The sequence below is a fragment of the Mugil cephalus genome, chromosome 11, assembly GCF_022458985.1.
Source record: "Mugil cephalus isolate CIBA_MC_2020 chromosome 11, CIBA_Mcephalus_1.1, whole genome shotgun sequence".
Taxonomy (NCBI): Eukaryota; Metazoa; Chordata; class Actinopteri; order Mugiliformes; family Mugilidae; genus Mugil; species Mugil cephalus.
In genome coordinates this window covers 574,761-598,303 of record NC_061780.1, presented here as the reverse complement: position 1 = coordinate 598,303, position 23,543 = coordinate 574,761, and the positions used below count along the sequence as shown (strand labels likewise).

Genomic DNA, 23,543 nt, shown 5'->3' with positions numbered 1-23,543 from the left:
TATTCTTTCAAAATATATTTAGACTTTAATGTATGTCAGTTGGTTGCTGTTTCTTCATAATGTTTCATGTAATGTCTTTCCTTCGTCTTAACGTCATTTTTTTTTATCCATGATATATAAAATCATAAAAACCTCAGTTTTTGTTCACAATATTGTTATGCTGAGTTCCTCAAAAATTATGATGAAACACTACCTAACAACTCGCAGGCACAGGCTGCCACAAATCCCCCTGTCAGTCAGTGTGCAAACATAACTCACTGGGGACCCACCATAATCCCTCATCCCCAATACAAGACCAAAGACAGATTTCACAGACTTGCGCTTCACGATACCCAGTCTGGATGGGACGCGGTTCTTTGTGACCCAGATTTGTGTATGCACATGAATGTTGAATGAGTACTGTGTAGCTCAGGATCCAAGATCAAAACAGATTCAAGATTCAAGATCACTTTATTGATCCCCACAGGGAAATTGTTTTGTTCAAGAGTCCCAAGATAAGAAATAAGATATGAACCAGACACAGACATTAGAATAAGAATCAAAATAAAATAAAATAATCTTAAAAGTAGAATAAGAATGAGGTAGTAAAGAATTACAGAAAAATATACAGTCCAATTTAAAGTTCAATTTACATGAGATATACAGATATTTTAAAGTGTGTCAGAGACACTTTGGGAGAGAGAGGAAAGAATGAAAAAGTAATTTTCCCATCATTTAATGCATACACCAACTCGTAAACAGATTTCTCTTGTTTTTCCAGCTGTCACCACAATGTTCTCTCAGATGAAGTTTAACAGGTGAAAGAAAAAAATCATCTCCACAACAATTAGCCTTCCACACAGAGAGCATTGCGATCTGTCAATCACACCAAAGCAAAAACACTGTCCTGCAACACACTAGTATTGGCTTTGTACTGTTCTAATTAAAAAGCATTAAGCCCAGTACCTTAAATTTTTCGTTTGTTTGTTTAACCTGAACGTACAGCTCAACAGTGTTCATGGGAAAATAAAACGAATGGAAAACTTTATTCTGATAGATGATTGAAAGAGTGGATTTCTATCTCACATCTCTTTTTGTTTTTGTTAGAATTTATTACAATTTGACATTGGCGCACGCTGTTGTGTCATGAGTTGGGTGGTTTAAGTTATCAGAAGAGCTGGCATGTTTTACTGCTTAAGCAAAAATAACTTTAAGCAACTAAACATGTAGCTTTGAAACATGATCAGGAAATACAGTTTACCAAATGGTTTGTTGAAAGCATACTAGCCTCTTACTAGCTTACAATTTCAGGCAGCCCCATATTAAAATCATCCATTGTGCTTTACTAACTTTTACACACAAGAGATAAGAGCAAAAAAAAAAAAAAAAAAAAAAAGGTGTATAATGTAATTGGCAAAGTAGTCAGCAATTACTTGTAAACTGTATGAAACATATTGTAGGAGAAGAGTTTTGACATATACTGAAGTAATTTGGTATTGTTTGTTTATGAATTCTGAAACACTAATATTAAAAAGAATTACCATAACAGTTTTAACAAGTACATCCAGGTAGACCTAACAGAATACAATATCTGTCTGATCTTCTTCCACTCAGTTTGACACAGCTCTCTCACTGTGTCTCAGTATACTCTAACCCCCCCCATTCCCCCTGCAGGTGGCCCAGTTAGTACACTGAGCGAGGCTTCGGGGCTGTGGGAGGAATTTACATGTAAATAGGCACTCGCTCTCAATAGAATGGGGGAAAACAGTGAATCCGGTCATGATAGCATTGCACAATAACCAGGCTAGGATCATGCATTGCACTGCAGTGTCCCTTTTTAAGTACATAACAGGATAAATCTCAAAACTCAGCAGGATCAGAGGACCCTCTGGAGGACAGGTCTATGGGAAAGTGCGGCAGTGCAGTTTGACACCAACAGCAACGTATCATGAGTGTGCAGAGCAAAAGCTTTGTCTTTAAAGGGAATGCATTTTAAAGTAACAGTTTGTTCTACAGGCACTTTGCACCACATTTGACATATGTGCAACTCCAATGGAACTTCAGATGTTGCAGCTTTATTGTAAAACTGTCTCCATTTGAGCATGTGCTGTGGAAGCTAAGAAAGGGTTAACTGAGTACACCAGGGTTCAAGGCCACAAAAGGCATTTACTCACTGTTTCAAATATGCACACATGCATGTATTTACCACAAAACTACCTTCGAGTCCCAAGGTTTTCCAGTGAGTCATTTAAATATCATGTCCTATCAAGTCCGGCCTCTAACTTTTATCATAGGTGTGATTTCGCAAAAAAATGCTATCAGAAATGATTACAAATACCAATTATTATTCAACAACTGGTTCTCCAATAACAATTTGAAACTATCTGTGCAATTTTGAGCCAATACTCTCCATCACTGAGCTAATACTTTGTTGATGAAAACAATTATTTGGCTTTGCATTGGAAAACTTAAATCTTAAGCATTCTCAGAGAAAACTCTAATGTGATTACTGATAACTGACCACGCTTTTGAGTCCAAGATTCATGCAGCAGATCAGACTCTCCTGGCTGTATAAGCAGAACAATGTCACACAACTTATTTGATTCTTTGATAAATAGTGACATTATAACCATTCAGAACTTAAACATTATTTAATCAGAAACATTCAAAGTATTTTGAATAATTTTTCTTGCACTAAAGCCTATACGTCATGGGTGGTTGAACCTCTTGATGGCTTGTGTTTCTATACTGAGAGTGTTTCAAGGGTGTGACTATGCTGAACAACATCAAGGATACCAAGCAAAAGCAAACTTTAACATAGGAATTTGTAGTGTGGAGAAATCTTTCTGGAACACGTGACTCCTCCCAGTTTGTAGCTCTGTCAGAGACAGCTGCAGAACATTTTGTACAGTGTTAAGCTGCATGCCGCCCAACTTGAAAATTAACAACCACTGAGGCCTCAGGCGTCTGTTTACAACAACAGTTGGGATAGATTCAGTACATTATAAAAGAAATGTTGAGTGGGATGTCTTGATGTATGGATGAACTACTCCATACAAGACGTGCTGACGATGACATTGGAGTGTGCTTTTATTTTCATGGGGGTTAGAGCGTTGCACACTGTCTAATGTTAATGAGTTAATGGATGCTAGACAAGAAATGTATTCACCCTAGGAAAACTTATTCTCTATACTGTATAACTGTATATGTGATTAAGTAATTGTTTTTGGTCACTGTTTTAAAGTGTGTTGGCAAAAATGAAGCACAAGCGAGTAGTAGGGAAGAGGCACCTGGGCTTCCAAATAAGAAAAAACAAGATTAGTCAAAATTTAAATCAGATTGAGAATTCTACTGAGTTCATGTACTTTCTGCTGCAACCCTAGAAGTGATACAAATGTGTGACATTCTGATATAAAGACAAGTTACTTTTAAAAGCAGCACCAAAACCCTACATTAAATCCATTATAATGGCATTGAACTGGAACAGATATTCAGTATGGTGAGGAAGTTTGGCGATTCAATCAGTTTGCAGTGAAAATCAGAAATCTACCATCAGTTATTTTAGAAAGTCAGCTGCTGCTGATCTGGCCTGCTGGGCTGACAGTCATTAATTGTTTCAAAGGAACGGGAGAACAAATGGCGTTAATGCAATAGCCGTCGCATCTATCCTAACTCAGTTTACCCAGTAACGCCCCTGGATTTGCAGTTTCCTGCCCAAGCCTGTTTTACTGGGTCGCGTCTCCAGACTGCCCCAACAACATTTTCAAGGCCTGAAGAGACAGAGTGTGAACTGAGGCATTTCTTAGCCCTTTGCACTACAGCATCGCAAGCAAAGACAGGTATTAGGTTTTTATTCTCTTTCAAATATACTACCACTCAGCATATACATCTGTTGATAAATACAAGGCGTGACAAGACATGTTTTTCTGAAGACCGGAACAGAATAACTAGTACTGGAATATTATCTACTCAGAAGCTTCTCTCTGGAAACTCATGATTTAATATATTGTTAAAAGATGTTTTTCCACACTGCTTATTTTGATTATTATTAACCTCTACAAGCCATCTTCTCAAAGCTCAGGAATTCTATCACCCAAAAGAAACAATGACACCTTCCATACCATGATTTATGTTATTCTAAACATGATTTATTTAACAAAGCAGTGTATAGCAATGTGGCCAAGGTGGACCAATAACTATGCAAGTTTTTACTTTATTTGCCCAAAACATGTCTGTAAAATCCAACATAACATATATTTGAAATTTATAAACTCCATAAAGTGATACCCTAAAGTGCTTTAAAAAAAAAAAAAAAAAAAAAAAAAAAAAAAAAAAAAAAAAAAACAGAGAGAAAAAAAGAAAAAAGACATGAGCATGTTTGGCATGTTACAAGGATCAGACAGCTAGCCCAGAGGCTACACTTAGGTGTCCTTGAGCACAACACTGAACCCTCACATGGTGGCAGTGCTTGGCCCAGTGTGTGCTTGTGTAAGTGAATGGGCAGATGCGTAATTGTGACTCTAAAGCGCTTTGAGTACCAATAGGTTGAAAAGCACCATGTAAAACCAGACCATTTATCATATTATCGCATGATAATAATTTTCTTTCACAAAGGAAAGTCCAGTGTAAAGATTAACATATGTAAAGGTAAAATAAATTTCCCCCTCAGGAACAACATTGTTCAAATCTAATCTACTAACACTTTAACGAGTCAAAGCCTTTTCTTATTTTTTGGTGAGATTGTTTGGAACAGCCGTTCACAGTCATACAGCATCCATAAAAAAACATCCATAAAAAAACTTATATCACCCTTCCAGACCACAAACCCTCAGTGCTTCTCTATCTGTACAAACTCCTTAACATGACATAGCAATACTTGTCTGAAACATTCTCATCTTCATACGTATTCCTTTATGTTCACTTCCTGATCAACAGTATAAACACAGGACCAAAGATCTTAAATCTCAGTTGTGTGTGCAGTGGAGACTGAAATCTACCCAGGATAAAGTGTTTTGTTTCCTTCACACAAAAAAGGAGACTAGTCTACCAATGACAACTTTATCTCTTTTTCCTCTGCTGCCGGAGTGCTTTTCTCCTTTTTCGGATCATGTCATGGAGTTTGCTCAGGCCGTCTCTTAGTCCATCTCCTATGATGGCGCAGGCTGGCTGCAGGTGCCACGGTGTTGCAGGGCCCAGGTCTTTTAGTGCCAGCAGTTTCTCTATTTCATCCAGCCCCAGAGAATGCCTCAAGTCCTGTTTGTTAGCCACCACCAGGAGGGGCACACCCTGGTTCTCAGACATCTTCGCAATTTTATGTAGCTCTGTTCTGGCTTCCTCCATACGCTCTGCATCCACAGAGTCCACTACAAATATGATGCCATCTGTGCAACGAGTATATGATTTCCATAGAGGTCTTAGCTTGTCCTGACCACCGACATCCCAGAAGTGGAATGTCACAGTCCTGTGGCCACCCAGTGACACCTTGACCTTCTCCGCATTGAAACCTCTCGTGGGCACAGTGTTCACAAACTCATTGAACTGCAGTCTATACAAGACGGTGGTCTTTCCAGCAGAGTCCAGTCCGAGGATGGCAATGTGAAAACACTGGAAGTGTGGGATACTTGAGATGAGGCTAGGTTGTTCTGACAATCCATTCCCCATCTTGCCTCATGGGGATGGTGATCTGGGAGGTTTGAGCTGTCCAGGAATGCTTGTCAGAGTTGGTTATATTCCAAAATGACTGCAGCAACTACCTGAAAGCATATTGTGTATCATTATAGATAAAGCACAGGCAATTTTTAATAAACAAAAGCAAGTTAAGAAATCATGTCACATTACATTTCCCATTTATTCCCAATTCCCAATTCTCTTCCCGTAATAAAACAGTAGTGTAAAACAGGGGTTCTTTTTGACCCGTGGGTCCAATTTTCCCAGTACAAAGTGGCACGGGGCCCATTCAAATATTAACACTTTAATTTTAATTGATTAGAGTCTTAGTTTGATTTCAATAGCTTATCAATAGCTAAATCAAGCCCACTTTTCGTTTAACAAGCTAATGATATGAAAATAAATGGTATAATACATGATATGATACATTTTGATCATCTCAAAGACATTTATTTATATGGTGTATACAAACCTGCACATACAGTGGTGTGAAAAGGTGTGTGCCCCCTTCCTGATTTCTTATTTTTTGCATGTTTGTCACACTTAAATGTTTCAGATCATCAAACTAATTTAAATATTAGTCAAAGACAACACGAGTAAACACAAAATGCAGTTTTTAAATGAAGGTCTTTATTATTAACAGAAAACAACTTCCAAACCTACATGGACCTGTGGTACTGATTGTCTCATAGACCTGATACAGTGGGGCAAAAATGTATTTAGTCAGCCACCAACTGTGCAAGTTCTCCCACTTAAAAAGATGAGAGAGGCCTGTAATTTTCATCATAAGTACTGTTCAACTATGAGAGACAGAATGGGGAGAAAGAATCCAGGAAATCACATTATAGGATTTTTAATAAATTAATTGGTAAATTCCTAGGTAAAATAAGTATTTAGTCACCTACAAACAAGCAAGTTTTCTGGCTCTCACAGACCTGTAACTTCTTCTTTAAGAGGCTCCTCTGTTCTCCACTCGTTACCTGTTTTAATGGCACCTGTTTGAACTCGTTATCAGAATAAAAGACACCTGTCCACAACCTTTAACAGTCACACTTGAAACTGCACTATGGCCAAGACCAAAGAGCTGTCAAAGGACACCACAAACAAAAGTGTAGACCTGCACCAGGCTGGGAAGACTGAATCTGCAATAGGTAAGCAGCTTGATGTGAAGAAATCAACCGTGGGAGCAATTATCAGAAAATGGAAGACATACAAGACCACTGATGATCTCCCTCGATCTAGGGCTCCACCCAAGATCTCACCCCTTGGGGTCAAGAACGGTGAGCAAAAATCCCACAACCACATAAGGGGACCTAGTGAATGACCTGCAGAGAGCTGGGACCAAAGTATCAGTAACACACTACGCCGCCAGGGACTTTAATCCTGCAGTGCCAGACGTGTCCCCCTGCTTAAGCCAGTACATGTCCAGGCCCGTCTGAAGTTTGCTAGAGAGCATTTGGATGATCCAGAAGAGGAATGGGAGAATGTCATATGGTCAGATGAAACCAAAATATAACTTTTTGGTAAAAACTCAACTTGTCATGTTTGGAGGAGAAAGAATGCTGAGTTGCATCCAAAGAACATCATACCTACTGTGAAACATGGGGGTGGAAATATCATGCTTTGGGGCCGTTTTTCTGCAAAGAGACCAGGACAACTGATCCATGTAAAGGAATACATGAATGGAGCCATGTATCGTGATATTTTGAGTGAAAAGAGCAAGGGCACTGAAGAAGAAATGTGGTTGGGTCTTTCAACATGACAATGATCCCAAACACACTGCCCCGGAAACAAAGGAGTGGCTTCTTAATAAGCATTTCAAGGTCCTGGAGTGGCCTAGCCAGTTTCCAGATCTCAACTCCATAGAAAATCTTTGGAAGGAGTTGAAAGTCCATGTTGCCCTGCGACGGCCCCATGCATGGCGGAATGGGCCAAAATACCAGCAACAATGTGTGACAACCTTGAGAAGACTTAAAGAAAACGTTTGACCTGTCATTGCCAACAAAGGGTATAACAAAGTATTGAGATGAACTTTTGTTATTGACAAAATACTTATTTTCCACCATAATTTGCAAATGGATTCTTTAAAAATCAGACAATGTGATTTTTCTGGATTATTTTTTTTTTTTCTTTTCTCATTTTGTCTTTCATAGTATACCTCATAGTAGAGGTATACCTATGATGAAAATTACAGGCCTCTCATCTTAAGTGGGAGAACTTTGGAGAACAATTGGTGGCTGATTAAATACTTTTGTAACTGTAACTGGTTGTTCCACCCTCAGCAATGTTCTTTTTCTGAAATGCAGTGTTACTTTTAAACCGGATGTAATGGGACACACACCTTCCAAAAAGTTCAGCTTTTGTCTCATTAGTCCTGAGAGTATTTTTCCCAAAATGTTTTCTGGCAAAACTGATGAGCATTTATGTTTTTGATCAGCAGTGGTTCTGGTCTCGCACTCTACTATGCAGGACATTTTAGCCCACTTTCTTTCTGATGGAGTCATGAACACTGACCTTAACTGAGGCAAGTAAGGCAGTTCTTTAGATGTTGCTGTAGGGTCTTTTGTGACCTCTTGGATGAGTCGCCTCTGCGCTCTTGAGGTAATTTTGGTCAGGCGGCCACTCCTGGGAAGGTACGCCACTGGTCCATATTTTCCCCATTTGTGAATAATGTTTCTCACTGTGGTTCACTGGAGTCCTAAAGCTTTAAAAATGGCTTTATAACCTTTTCTAAACTGATACTGAGACTTTCTTTTTCATTTGTTTTAACAGGGTGGCTGAAAAGGCTATCAATTAAAACAAAGTTGCTACAATAACAAAGGCTCTTTACAATAAAAATTGTAAAAATATAAAGTGCAAATGAAAAAAACTGCCTTATAACCTTCTGAAGAATACAGTGATACCATACATTTCTGTAGCTCATTTTCTTTTCTCTTAAACAATCCACCAGCTTTCCATTTAACTATGAATGTTTGACTGTGGTCAAGTGCGTCATGGTTCACAGAAAGCAAGTCAAGCCAGCCACAGTCCGATTTTGATTGTGCTTCGGATTTCTGTACAATTCAGGTGCCAGAACAGACTAAAAATTTAAATAGTAAATTAAAATAAAAATTGTGAGTTCAACTGATTAAGATTTTAAAAATCTGGTTTCCTTCATAGGTTACCATGATAACTGCCTTGATTCTTGTTCACAACATCTCTTACTATTACTGTAAAATAGTTCAGGGCATTTTACTGCATAATTGTTAAGAAAAATATTGACAAAGTATTATACCCAACCTAAAGGCATCCGGACAGATGAGGTCCTCATAGATAGTGAACCGTTCCTTCACAGTGACTCTGTACCATAAGTACAGGAGTAGACGCGCAAGAAAAATCAGACAACGGCTCTCTTGGCCGCAGTGTTTGGTTTCTAGAAGCCGGCTTCAGTGATTCTTTTGGTAGCGTAATAACATCTAACAAAGTTCAATTGTGGCAGCAAAACATCCACTTAATCATCACTTGGTTTCTTTGGATGGCATTACCGTGGCCTACAGTACTGCTGTGAAAAACCTTGGTGTTATATTCAATATTTTAATTCTCACATAAAGCAGGTGACCCGGACTGCTTTCTTTCACCTTTGTAATATTGTCAAAATTAGGAACATCCTTTCTCAGAGTCAGTGCGTTTAAATGCAGAGCTTAATTGAGCTATGCTCAAAATTCAACTTTCTGACTACAGTCCTTGTCCCAGTTTACATGCAGCGCAAGAAAATCGAACTGTTCTCCTCTTCCACACTAGGTGGCGATACGTATCTTTTCAGCGGGATAATACCACGTTCATACGGCCCTATTTCCGGTTGAGCTATTAGGTGAAATAATAAACAAGACTCATTCATGCGGCAGACCGGCATTTCAAACAACAATCAGATGGATAATAGTACATTTTTTAATCTTGTATGTAATGTTCGCGCTACTTCTGGTGCAGGTAAGATCTGCGCTATCCCTCAGACGGTTCTTCTAGCGAGTCTGTCCTTCTTCTGCGATCGGCTTTCTTGGACGATTTTTGTTCCGGGGTCACACGACAGCGCAGTGGTTGTGGAGCATGCGCACACGCAATATCAGATGAAAACTCCATTCCAATCGCATCATCTGGGTGTCTCAATCGGATAATGAGATTTTAATCAGAGTAACGTGTTTACATGCACATAAGTTCTCCTGTTATAGTCCAATTAAGGCAATAATTGTTTTTTTTTTTCAGGTGCATGTAAAAGTACTGAGTCAGTGCGTTTACATGCACGTGAAAAAAACAAATTATTGCCTTAATAATATAACTAACCACTGTGTCTAACTCACTAAGATCATCAGCTATGTATTATATTATTAGATCCAGATCCTACGTGTTTCCTTCAGCTCGATCTATGACAGAAGTTTGTTTATCTTGTTCCTCCTGCTCTTCTTTTATCTCTATATTCTCCGTTTCTACCTGACTGGCCTTCAGCAGATGGGTCCCTGCATATGAGCTGGGTTCTGCTCAAGGTTAATTTCTGTCAAAAGGGAGTTTTTCCTTGCTACCGTCACATTCAGGCTTGCTCTGGAGGTTGCAGGCTGGTTGTAAAGCGTCTTGAGACAATTTGTACTGTTATTGGCACTATATAAAGAAAATTGAATAGAATTCTTTGTGTGTTAGAGACAGTTGTTCTTACATCATCTTCAAAACGTTCTTTGTGTCTAAAATGCGCAATGGATCACATGACTGTAACATGGTAGGCGTCAAACCAAAGTAGCTAAAACCACTGGGATTTATCCCTCAACTACAGTTCATTACAGCTGGTAGCTGATTCCATCACAAACCCGCTGAAGGAGTTATAAGTAGCACACCATGGACATAAATAGTCATAGGAGTAATTGGAACCAAAAACAGTAAACTGAAAGCCAGTAAATTGACCTAATTTGTCTGGTGGATTGATAACAAATAAGTCAATTGCTTGAAGTTTGCCAAATGATCAAAAATGTGCTTGATTCATCACAAAAAAACTCATGTCAGATAATTGTTTTTCCTATCTTGTTCAGATGGCCCTGAAAGCAAATGACAAACAAACACTAATTATGAAAACACCTTGAAAGAAAGCATTTGTTTTGTATGATGGAAATGTAGTCAATCTTAAGTCAGTTTTAAGTCACAGAATTCAAAAATATGCCTAAACTTGATTATTTTGATAGTAGAGTCTATTGTCCTCTATCAGAGGATTTTTTTGTTTCACACACCTGTCAAAGTCCACAAGTGTTGCTCCACATCATGACAACTCAACCTCTTTAATTTAAAAGCATAATTACTATTATGAATGTCAAAGAATGGTAGAAAAATACTGAGTGAGATTTACCTTGTGGTAGTAAATGTAATATACAAGTGCAAATTAATGTTGTTATAGCTCAATTTATTCTGTTTAGTGGGCCTGTTATGTAGTTTAATAAATTAATCTTAATCATTGTAATCTTAATACAACAGTATTTCCTTAATCATATTAAAAATAATGTATTTAATTCGGATGAGTTTGCATAATATTTACAAAGGTATTAACATGCACAGATACATGCATGTACATTTTCAGTCCGAAACTGGCTACTTACCAGGCATCACGAAGGGAAAACACTGAATCAAATCCTCTGGAAACATAAACACGATCCTTTAAGTCTGAAATTCGGTTCTGGGTGCATTTCCTCCTTTTAATTAAGCAACGACGGCGACAAAAGCAAGACGCCACAACCGAAAAAAAACCCTCCCTATCTCTCCTTGGTGTCCCGTGTGGATCCACTGCTGATAGCACTGCTGTTGTGTTTGCCCATTCTGGAACAACGCCCATACAGACACTGCCGGAACATGTGATTGGTTCGTGTTATCACCTCTTTCCTATCTGATTGGCTAACACATCTGGCATTCATGCGCGTGCCCGGGAATCAAGATCACCTGTTGCTCTGACTGTTGGTCACACCATTTTGATTGTAATGTCAATTTTGAAGGGTTTCCAGAAGTAACATTCGAAGCTTTTTTTTCAAAGAGGATAGACGACTTAATCTCTGTTCACATAAGAAACAGTCGTTTTAAACTACTACTTTCTGCATTTTGTTGACGTTTACGATACAGATAAGCATAACACGTGTAACTAATGAGCACAAAACGCTTTTCTAAATACTACTAAAGTCCACCATTTTACCTTTTATTATAATTCGTAACATTTGGAAGCCTCGTTAAACGTTACGCATTCACAATGCGATGTATTAACGCATAATTTAAGGTAGCAGCCGCCGTTAGAACCCCTTATACGTCCACACTCACCGTTGAATTAGGTCGGAACTTCAGCGTGTTTCTTTTTCTGACAGTCTGTATATGCGTGCACTTTCATATTGTATGTAGTGTGTGAGAACAGCGCCGCCCCATTCAGCTGGTGTGTTTTGGTTTGAAATGATTGGTCAGTAAGCAGGAAGCAGCACACTGACTATAGGTCTTCAGCGCATGAAGAGTACTAACAGTGTCTGGCTTTTAGCCGCTAAATAACATTACATCCCTCTGTTTCTGGACCAATTTATCAGATTTGTTTATTTTCATACCTGCATAGGATTGGGTAATATCATCATTATTTTAAAGATTTACTCTGGCTTGCCTAAACATACGCAGTAAGTCCCCCATTGTCCTATATAATGTTCAGTTTATTAAACAATGTCAGAAAGGTGGTAATTCGACTGGATAATAATTTTAGAGAAAGTAGTTTGTGGTGTTGTTAAATTGGATTAACTAAACACATAATTGTAATCTTGTGTTTTTTTATGAGTGTTTAACAAAGTGTGCAACAAAGCTACTGTGACCAAATAATTTTCCTTGTGGGTCATTAAAGTCTGTCTAAGTCTAAATCTAAGTAATTTAGTTAATTTATTAAGTTATTTAATTATTATTATTATTATTATTATTATTATTATTAATGATAAACTTTTTTTTTAACAGTAGGATCAAAGGTTTCATTGACATTTTCAGTCTTTGATAATTTAACAGGAAACACACATTCAAGGAGATTTAATGGATAAGAACTTCCGATATTGCACTTTCAAATGTCACTCAGTCATAATATTGAGTATGGCCACTGATAAAGAATAACAATTTAGGTTTATTGTTGTTTGATTCCATCCATCTCAGATGAAGAATACATACCACCAGAGGGTCACATCCTCACATGACTTTAGGAAGTCAGATAACTCAGTGATGTCTGGACTGTCTGCTACCCCCTAGTGTTCAGGTCCTTTGTTCTTGTTACCTTTTGCCATCATCACCTGTATACCAGGCCTGGAGTCTCCTGGCCTTTTATTTTAATGGAGACTGTACAAGACCTTTCCCTTTACATATGAACTCATTCCCTTTCCTTGGTTCACGGCAGCAACTCCATAACCCCAAACCTTTCCGTTCATATATCTGTATAAATGTGGTACATTTCCAGTGTTCTGGGTCGGCTTAGCTTCTCAGACCTACACTCTATGTCTGTAAGCACTCCGTATACCGGTATACAAATAAACGCACCACTACAGCAAACTTTGAAATAAGGACTTTGAGTATTTTTCTTCAACACCACCCCTGACACAGATCAATGTGTCCTGCTGGCCACAAGCTTGCTGATGTCATCAATCCTGTGCTAATTCTTGTATATTATAGGAATATTGTGCCTCTCATTAAGGGCTTAGCCTAAGGCATCCCCTGCATGCTTGATAGAGTTTATATCAGGGGAGAAAGCAGGCAATGTCATCTGCTGATCCGCTCTACATCACTGCAGCTGCCCTCTTGCTCTTGTGTTAGCATCTTGGTAGCAGAGTCTATGCGAACAACTTTATACTGCAAGATGTGGCATAGACCCTTCTTGCATGTGGGAGGCAATAGTTCTTCTGGTAGAAGATGGTGCTGACATTTCCATCAGCACCACCAATGGCATTTTTCCTACATTATGAAAACATTATGAAAACGTTGATTCCACGAATGATTCAGTTCTAAAAATGTGGACTTACTAGATACAGACTTAAAGCTGGAAAGACAACACTAAGACAGCACCAAGCAATTGTCAGACATGAATTAATGTCAGCTGGGTAACTGGGACTCAGTCGAGTTCAAGTCCAGCTCTGGCTGGGCTGGAGTTTGCATTCTCCCTGTGTACACGTGGGTTTCCTCTGGGTACTCGTTAGGTTAATTGGTGACCCTTAGGTGTGAGTGCGAATGGTTGTTTGTCTCTGTTGTTTGTTAGCCCTGTAATAGGCTGGTGAACTGTCCAGGGTGTACCCCGCCAGCTGGGATAGGCTCCAGCAACCCCTGCGACCGTAAGGATTAAGTGGTATGGAAGGTGAGATGAGATATAGTAACAAATACCATACATACCAAAACACAAAGATTCAATAAAACTCTTTCTTTAGATTTGTATATTGTTGTTCAAGGACTTTTCATATTTTTTCTTTTGACTCCAGTTTTGCTGATTGACATAAGATTTTGAGGTTATGCTATCAGTGCTGAAATCTTTCTATTACATTGCCCAGGACTAGAACTACTATATGAAGAACACACAAAAGCCTGTTGCTCACTGTTTAATATGTCTTTCATTTTATATTTAGTCTGTCAGTTATGCATAATGTTACAGAAGACTCCTCAAATGCATGTGCAGCAATTCCAGTTATGCTCCCAACACGTGCAGGCTTTGCGTGTTTATAATTCTCATTGTACCAAATGAGCAGCTGTCAGTGGCTCAGTGGGCTTCAAGACACTACAGTCCACAGAGGCTCAATGTTATTAGAATCCATGTCAACTTTGTCAAGTGAGTTCTTTTCAAATTATTTGTGGTACTTGCATATTTTCAGGGAAAATACTGTCTATATGGGTACTTGATGTTGATATTGATCTACAATTAAAATTTTCATTATCTTAAAAGTTCAATGCACCTTCTTGATGAAGTTCAAAAGGCACAGTTCAACCATATGAATGAAGATGCCACAGTTTAGAAACAATAAAAATGAGAAAAAAAATGTGTCACTCACAAGAATTAGAGACAATGCAGTGAAGGGAAACAGTTCGAATGAATCTACTCACATATTTAACTTTAATTTTCCACTGACTTTACTTTTCATTTCAGCTATACAGGATCTCTTTCATATGAGTAATTATATGTGATGCACCTTCATCAGCTGAAGAGAGTGATAAAAAGCATAAGGTTTAGTTTTCAGGTCAATATTTGTGTATATATCACCACCCTGTGTTTAAACCTAGAATTACAACCTTAATTTTGAGGTCAGAAAGCACAAGATAAACTTCCAGCAGGTGGAGGTTTAGGGGTAGGAGCTAGTAGGATACTTCCCCATCTTGACAAACTTCAGACACCAGAGCAGCAGGAGGCCTTTGTGGTTTGATGAACTTTGGAGGGTGTTTCTTCTTGGTGCACAATATTTGGTGGAAAATGTCCACTTTTTGTCTTTGTTTCAGTGGGTTTAGGTGCAGCTAGATTTGAATTTGTCTCTCATTCCTTCTGTTAACAAACAGATGGCTATAGAGTTTCAGAGAGAAATGTGGTGACTTGATGCCCCACATCACAGTGATTTTCATAGGCTTAAAACATTTGATTTTGTTAAGGTGAAATCCTGACTTGCGGACAATTGGAATGTGGAGAGTGGATGGGGCCAGCCACAGGAAGCTATTTTCTGATGGCCAAATAATGTATGCGCTTACATCAAATTTAGTGTAGATTGCAGATTAGAAACTTACAAATTCATGTTCCCAGTTGTTTATAATATGAACATATGTCAAACACATGGTTTTTGTCCCAGGAGAAAGAAACACACATTGGCACAAGAGATGATGATAGACACATAAAAGGTGCTGCCTGGTTTTGAGTGCTTTTAGCTTTCTTAACAAAAACAATTCTTAGGTGGATTGAGCTCAGGAGGACATTCAACTAAACAGAAAACAGGAAAATAACAGTGCAAACAATGTGCCCTCTGAATATACGAAAACCTTGCACCTTGTATTCTTGTTTTTCAATTTGGGGAAAATATGGGTCAAATGAAGAATAAGTCCTTCTGTATTGAAATCATTTAAGCACACAAAAAGCAAACTTGTGAAAATGAGAAAAAAATGCACATTCTTATTTTATTTTCCTTACTGGCCCAGTGTAATTAATGTGCACCAGATTTTTAAGTTAATTTATTATTGTTATTACTTCAATAATAACAAAAATGCTGAAATTTGTCCTGAAATCACAATATATATGTTTTTCAAGGTAAGATTAGTTGACCAAGGGTGCCATTTTCCAAATTATTTATTTATTTTTGTTGTTTGAAAGTGAAAACAGAAGGACATCTTTGTTGTCCAAACAAACCTACTAGCATTAAATATTTGGTCTTGCTTCAGTGTCCAACAAAACCTGTGATCTGGTGTGTGATCTACATGACCGCTAGATGGCAGCAGAAATTGCAGTCCCAGCAGATTCAAAAAAATATGAAGTGCTTCTTCATGTTACTCCCGGTGAGTTCTTTGTCTATTTTCTAGTTGGTAAGTTTATACAGCTTTTTTTTCACTAAGGGCCACATACAGACAAATATACAAAGGACTTGGCCACTTACTAGACGTAAATTATACTGTCTCATTCCTAATGCAGGGATATTGGCAAAATCAATCAAATGCAGGTAAATTATGTTTGATAGTTGAACATGTTTGAAGAAAAAAACTCCACCACAGCTCACAATTAGTGGTTTTCATTTTATTTTTTACAAACAGGTCAGGTCATTCTCTCAGTGACAGCCAGAGATCTTTTCTTAGGGTGCTGATCTCTCACTGTCCTGTTTGAAGGGAAAGACAAGAGCAAAAGGAAGATGTGGATATTTCAAACAAATCAGTTATTGGGCTTGATAACACATCAACTAACGCTTGTTAATTCACCTGTAATGGGCAGAATGTTGCAGTTTGGTCTTAAGAACAGAGATTGAGATGGTTCTCAATCTAAAGCCATACTGCACGGGATTAGTTTTGCCTGGGATAACCTGTGTTTCACATATTACCCCCTACGTTTGTATGTGCGTTTACATGGAAAGCTTAATGGAGCTATGCTCGAAATTACTACGGTAGTCCTTGTCCCAGTTTACATGCAGCAGAGAAAATCGAATAACTAACGGAACATGTCCTCCACCTCCATGCTGTATCTTTTCAGTGGGTTAATGCCACGTTAATAAGGCCCCCTTTCCGGCTGACCTATTAGGTCATATTATAAACAAGAGTCGTACATGCGGTAGACCGGCATTTCAAACAACTACCAGATGGATAATAGTTCAGCTTTTTTAATCTTGTACATAATGAGCGCGGTACTTATGGTGCAGATAAGAATTTATGCTATCCCTCAGGAGGTTCTTCTGCCAGCCCTGTTTACCTTTTTCTTATGCGACCAGCTTTCTTGGATGTTCTTGTTATGGGGTCACCCGCCAGCGTGCGGTTGTGGTCCATGCGCACACGCATTATCCTATTGTAGTCTGATTAAGCGTATACATACCGGAGAAAACTAAATTGTACAGTGGGGGAAATAAGTATTTGATCCCCTGCTGAATTTGTAAGTTTGCCCACTTCCATAGAAATGATCAGACTCTGGTTTTTATGGTTGTTTACTGGTTATGGGTATAGACAGAATATCAGTCGAAAATGCATAAAAAACACACAATCTAAAAGTTATAAATTGTTATGTATTTTATTAAGGGAAATAAGTATTTGATCCCCAAGCACAACACAAGTCAGTACTTTGTAGAGAAACCTTTGTTGGCAAGCACAGCGATGAGACGTTTCTTGTAGTTAGTCACCAGGTTTACACACAGCGCAGGAGGGATTTTGGCCCATTCATCTTTAAAGACAGTCTCTAAATCCTTCAAGTTTCTTGGCTGCCTCTTGGAAACTCGGAGCTTCAGCTCCCTCCACAGGTTTTCGATCGGGTTAAGGTCTGGAGACCGACTAGGCCACTCCATGACCTTAATATGCTTCTTCTTGAGCCACTCCTTTGTTGTCCTGGCAGTATGTTTTGGGTCATTGTCATGTTGGAAAACCCACCCACGAGGCATCTTCAGTGTTCTTGCTGAGGAAAGAAGGTTTTTGTCCAAGATGTTACAGTACATGGCTGCATTCATTGGCCCCGTAATGCGGTGAAGTTGCCCTGTACCCTTTGCTGAAAAACAGCCCCAAAACATGATGTTTCCACCTCCATGCTTAACCGTGGGTATGATGTTCTTTGGGTCATACTCACGTTTTTTCATCCTCCAAACACGGCGGGTCGAGTTAATGCCAAATAGCTCAACTTTGGTTTTGTCAGACCACAGCACTTTCTCCCAAGCCTTCTCTGAGTCATTTAGATGTTCACTGGCAAACTTAAGGCGGGCCTGTACATGTGCCTTCTTGAGCAGGGGGACCTTGCGGGCACTGCAAGAGTTCAATCCATAACGGCGCAGTGTGTTGCCAACTGTTTTCTTGGTGACGGAGGTCCCAACTGCTTCCAGATCATTAACAAGCTCCTGCCGTGTTGTTTTAGGCTGCTCCCTCACCTTTCTCATCATCATCCTCACTCCATGAGGCGAGATTTTGCGGGGAGCTCCAGACTGAGGACAGTTGATGGTCCTTTTATGGGTCTTCCACTTGCGAATAATGGCACTAATAGTTGTCACCTTCTCACCAAGCCTTTTGCTGATGGTTTTGTAACCTATACCAGCCTTGTGCAGGTCTACAATCTTGTCCCTGACATCTTTTGACAGCTCTTTGGTCTTGCCCGTGGTGCTGTAGAAGTTGGAATGTAAGAAACTGATTCTTAGAGCAGGTGTGCTTTATATACATGACGAGTTAAGATCAGGAGTATTGGTAATTAGTTGACTGAGCACAGCTGTGTGCCACATGCGCACCAGCCAATCTGTAGGAGCCTGAATTCTAAGTGAATTGTTGGGGATCAAATACTTATTTCCCTTAATAAAATACATAACAATTTATAACTTTTAGATTGTGTGTTTTTTATGCATTTTCGATTGATATTCTGTCTATACCCATAACCAGTAAACAACCATAAAAACCAGAGTCTGATCATTTCTATGGAAGTGGGCAAACTTACAAATTCAGCAGGGGATCACATACTTATTTCCGCCACTGTATATCGCATTGTTGTCTGAATCGGATAAGGAGAACTCCAATTTCAGTCGGAGATTACATGCACCTAAGTTCTCCAGTTAGAGTGCAATTAAGGCAATTGTTTCATGTGGCACATGAACATGTGATTAAAAAAAAAATGTGTTTTGTTCTTATGGTTCTACTACTTTCTGCCTCCCTCCGTTGCTTCAGGGACAGTTTTAATTACTCTGCAAATGATAATGGATGATAAAAATATATTTTTGATACTATTTATCACGGGGAAGAAATCACCAAGGACTTGACAGTATTTAAATCAGCTCCACCTTTGACCATGAACACATCGGATGATTTAATAATTTTATCCATCTAAATAGTTCACCAACTCTAAAATCTGTCCAAATTTTGAATTATAGCACATTCGACAAGAGGTAGAAAAAAAGCAAATCAAACAAAAATTGTGAAAAAGTAAAAACTCACCCCATAATCATAAAGAGGTCGATGCGTACTAGATTATTTTTATTAGAGGACGTCTGTGTTATGAGAATTATGTTAGGTAATTTGCGGTATAATTTTTACTTTACAAATCACGGACATGGACGAATGAGATTAAGATCACAGTCGACTTCCGTGATTATTAGACATTACCGGAGGTCCCAGATTACACTAGCAGGCTGTCATTTGCTTCACCTTCTCTCTCGCTTGCTGCCAGTGTTGGAGGTGAAGTCTAAGAAAACTCAACACAGTCAAGCAGAAATATTATGTGTGGGCTGCAAGTGACAACCTCCAGGTCTGAGTGATGAAACCCATGTGGAAGTACAAAAAACTGCAGTTCATTGAGTGGCTGCTTGAGGCTGGCTCCAAAAGGGAGCAAATCTCCATAGACTCCATGTAAAAGACCAAATTTACAGCAATATTAAACAAGTTTACAGCCTGTTTTTTTCTAACTTTTGTTTTTCTTTTCTTTCTTTTTTTTTTTTTTTTTTTTTAAGGTTTAAAATTCTGCATAATGAAGAGCGTTCCCGCTTTGAGTCACCGGTTGTAGCCTGAGCTAACATGTAGCGGAGAGTTGGGTGGATGGGTCTCAATGCCCAACACGACCCCCCACGTCCTAATATGGAATATCCATGTGTGGGTGGAGTAATGTCCTTTTCATTCAAAACAACAATAAAACTACATACTAAAATAAAATACAATTTCCATTTTGACATAAATTCAGCACAAATGCTTGAATAAAACAAAACAAGACCCCTGCCATGCATCCAGAAAATCATAATCATTTCAGAAATATGGTCAGACATTCATTTATTTTGACATATTTATTCACATTTAATTTATTCACATATTTTAACTACTATGTCAACAGAAGGATCATTCGGACAGAAAGTCAGACAGAAATTGCAGACCAAATCCGGTCATTTTTCAAATTAAAACACCATGAGCAGACTCCAGGTCGTATTTCCTGACGCTAGATCAACATTACGCTATCATTCCGTAGCAGTTCTATTTTTAACGGAGCCTTTGCTAAACCGCGTCAAACTCAAAATAGGAGATTACACCAGGACAGGAAATCTGACACAGAATCAACGTAAAACACTTCCGCCCCCTTTCAAAATCAAACACAATACGCCGTTCACGTAGCTTCACAAGTTCACATCAACATTATGTCATGGCCGAATTGAAGTGGAGCATAAAATCATTTATGATAGAACTCATTCTTTTTATAAGGACAATACAAGAAAGGACAAAGCCTGGAATGTAATCCCACGGTCTCGCGTACGTCCAGGATTATCGCGTGATCTTGTGATATCGCGTGAATATGGCCGGCTCGCAAGCCAGCGCTACGCTGCCGTTCCGCACCCGTGACGCGCCCGGTGGGTGTTGACGCCGAGTGGAGGACGGACCAAATACGTGATGTGACGCGGACGAACCAGGTGGATTTTCGGTGTTAGAATGTGGCTGCTTTCTCCTTATTTGCTGGCTGTCATCGTTGCGGCTAGGACCAATACTATTCACATTATACATGCTTCCCTTATGCAACATTATTAGAAAGCACAGCATAAATTTCCATTGCTATGCAGATGATACCCAGCTATATTTATCCATGAAACCAGATGAAACTATTCAGCTGGTTAAACTCCAAGCATGCCTTAAAGACATAAAGGCTTGGATGACCTGTAATTTTGACAAAACAGAAATCATTGTGTTTGACCCCAAACATTGCAGAGATTTATTATCTAATCACCTGGTTTCTTTGGATGACATACCTGGCATCCAGTACATGACATGGCCCCCAGTACTACTGTGAAAAATCTTGGTGTTATATTGACCAGGATATGTCCTTTAATTCTCACATAAAGCAGGTGACCAGGACTGCTTTTTTTTACCTTCGTAATATTGTCAAAATTAGGAACATCCTTTCTGTGATGTGGTGCGTGTCTGTGAGTGATGCGGAAAAACTGGTTCATGCATTTATGTCTTCCACGCTGGATTATTGTAACTCATTACTGTCTGGCTGTCCAAATAGCTCTTCAAAAAGCTTCCAATTGATTCAAAATGCTGCAGCAAGAGAGATCACATTACTCCAGTTTTAGCTTCTCTTCATTGGCTCCCTTTAAAATCTAGAATTGAATTTAAAATCCTTCTCCTTACATACAAGGCCCTGAAAGGCCTAGCTCCATCATATCTGAAAGACCTCATAGTATCATATTGTCCCAACAGATCACTACAATCTCAAAGTTCAGGTCTACTTGTGGTTCCTAGAGTTTCTAAAAGTAGAACGGGAGGTAGAGCCTTCGGCTATTAGGCTCCTCCTCCTTCTTGTGGAACCAGCTCCCAGTTTGAGTTCAGGCTTAAAACCTTCTTTTTTGACAAAGTTTATATAGTCAGGGCTGGACTTAACTATGCCTTAGTTATGCTGCTATAGGCCTAGGCTGCTGGGGGCAAAGCACAGAGTACATGTCCTCTACTCTCTGTTCTCTGGCACCAAGGTCCTGTCCGCTTATCTCTTATAATTTCTTTTCATTTACTAACTCGCTGCAACTCCCTCTCTCCCCTCCCCCTCCATCTTCTTGTGAGGGTCTCTGGGCTGGAGTGCTGCATATCTGACCTGCAGAGTTCCAAGCTACATCTGCTGTCATGGCCTCCTCAACCTGCCCAACTTGCAGTTGTCCACTCATATCTGGATGAAGAATTCTCCAACCTGCCCATGATTCCTCTTATACTCTCAAACTGTCACATAAGATCATCAGCTATGTGTTATATATTAAATTCTACGTGTTTCCTTCAGCTCGATATATGTATCTATGACAGAAGTTTATTTTTTTTTCTCCTGCTGATGTTTTCTCTCTATCTTCTCTGTTTCTAACAGGCTGGCCTTCAACACATGGGTCCCTCCATATGAGAGGTTCTGCTTTCTGTTAAAAGGGAGTATTTCCTTGCCACTCTCACCCTCAGGCTTACTCTGGAGGTTTCAGGTCGGTTTTTGTAAAGCGTCATAAGACAATTTGTATTGTTATTGACGCAATATAAATAAAATTAAATTGAATCGAATTGAATAGGTCAAGACCCGTTAGTGTTGTGTGCATGCACGTTGCCAGACACTTTTTACCGGGGCATGTGCCCCAGTAAACACCTGTGGGCCCCCCTGTAAAATTCCAGATGAAATTTCACAAATGAGTCTATTTTTCATCACAGACAGTTTATAATCACAGAATAATATCCCAACATCTGCGTTATCACTGACACGTCTAGGAGTAGTTGACAGCTCCCAGAGGCATCTCTAGGATTTTGACACATCCGGAGCTTAGCCCAGAAGAGTTAAGCAGATGTGCAGTCAGAGCGTGCCAAAACTTTTAGACATAGAGACATTCTCCACATACCCTACAGGGACCTGCTCTTCTGGATTGAATTGAATTAAGACATTTCATGGTCACCAGTTAATACCAAATAGACTAGCAGTTTTCACAAACTTCCCTCAATAGCCCAGGCACAAACATTCATCATGTTGAACATACTAACAGCAACCATTCAACAACAGTAAACATTGAGATGTTTAATGAACCATGCATCTTGTTATATACAGTATTTACATTGTTTTACTTTGTACATTTAATGCTCTTTACATACTCATATGTATTTATTCCTTATATATTCTTTAACATTCTTTAACATAACATACTCGTTAACATAATATTTGTATCTGTTACAGGTCTCAGGTTAGGTCTCTGTCTTAACTGTTCTTAAACCTATGTCTTTGTTTCTTGTACTTAAGTTTTATTCATGTACTCTTTACATCTTCTTGTTTATTTGTCTTTAGTTTTACTTCAAACATTTGTCTTGTACAGTATATCTGTCTTAACTTGCATTCTACACTTGACTTTACATCTTGTTTTTAATTTTCTTTCTTCAGTCATCATGTACAATTAGGTCTCTGCATTAACTCTTACTCTACACCTACTGTCTTTGTTCATTTCTTGTTTGTAGCTTTTTATTTTCACTCTACACTTGCCTCTCTTCATTCTCAGTTGGTAATTATTTTTAGGTACACAATTATCACACAAAACAATTGCATTTACAGACAGATGCTAATAATAACAGATCGTTTTTTTCCCATGTAATATCAACTAGCTGCTAGCTAGCTAACGTTAGATACTTCCCTCTAGTAAGATAGTTCCAGCTGCAACACTCTTTTCGAAATGATACATTTTTACATAATTTCTATTCCCATTACCTCTTTGATTGCTGACCACCTTTGGGGG

General features: G+C 38.9%; 2 protein-coding genes across 4 annotated transcripts in view; one reads left to right on the top strand and one right to left on the bottom strand.

Annotated features, from left to right (window-relative positions):
* Positions 1 to 431: 431 nt before the first annotated feature.
* Positions 432 to 12,068, bottom strand: arl4aa (ADP-ribosylation factor-like 4aa). 3 transcript variants are annotated; one of them, XM_047599690.1, is made up of 2 exons: positions 11,962 to 12,068; positions 432 to 5,732 (listed from the first exon to the last, which is right to left on the bottom strand). In XM_047599690.1, the coding sequence occupies exon 2, from the start codon at positions 5,638 to 5,640 to the stop codon at positions 5,038 to 5,040; it is 603 nt and encodes a 200-aa protein (XP_047455646.1). In that variant the 5' UTR covers positions 5,641 to 5,732; positions 11,962 to 12,068; the 3' UTR covers positions 432 to 5,037. The 3 variants fall into 3 exon arrangements, with proteins under 3 accessions (XP_047455646.1, XP_047455647.1, XP_047455644.1); XM_047599691.1 differs by having other exon boundaries at positions 432 to 5,728; positions 11,962 to 12,002; XM_047599688.1 differs by lacking the exon at positions 11,962 to 12,068 and adding an exon at positions 11,256 to 11,635.
* vwdel (von Willebrand factor D and EGF domains-like) overlaps positions 6,713 to 23,543 on the top strand; it is a 106,710-nt gene continuing 89,879 nt past the window's right edge. The window contains 1 exon segment of the mRNA XM_047598176.1: positions 6,713 to 6,926. Coding sequence (XP_047454132.1) covers positions 6,713 to 6,926 — 214 coding nt within the window.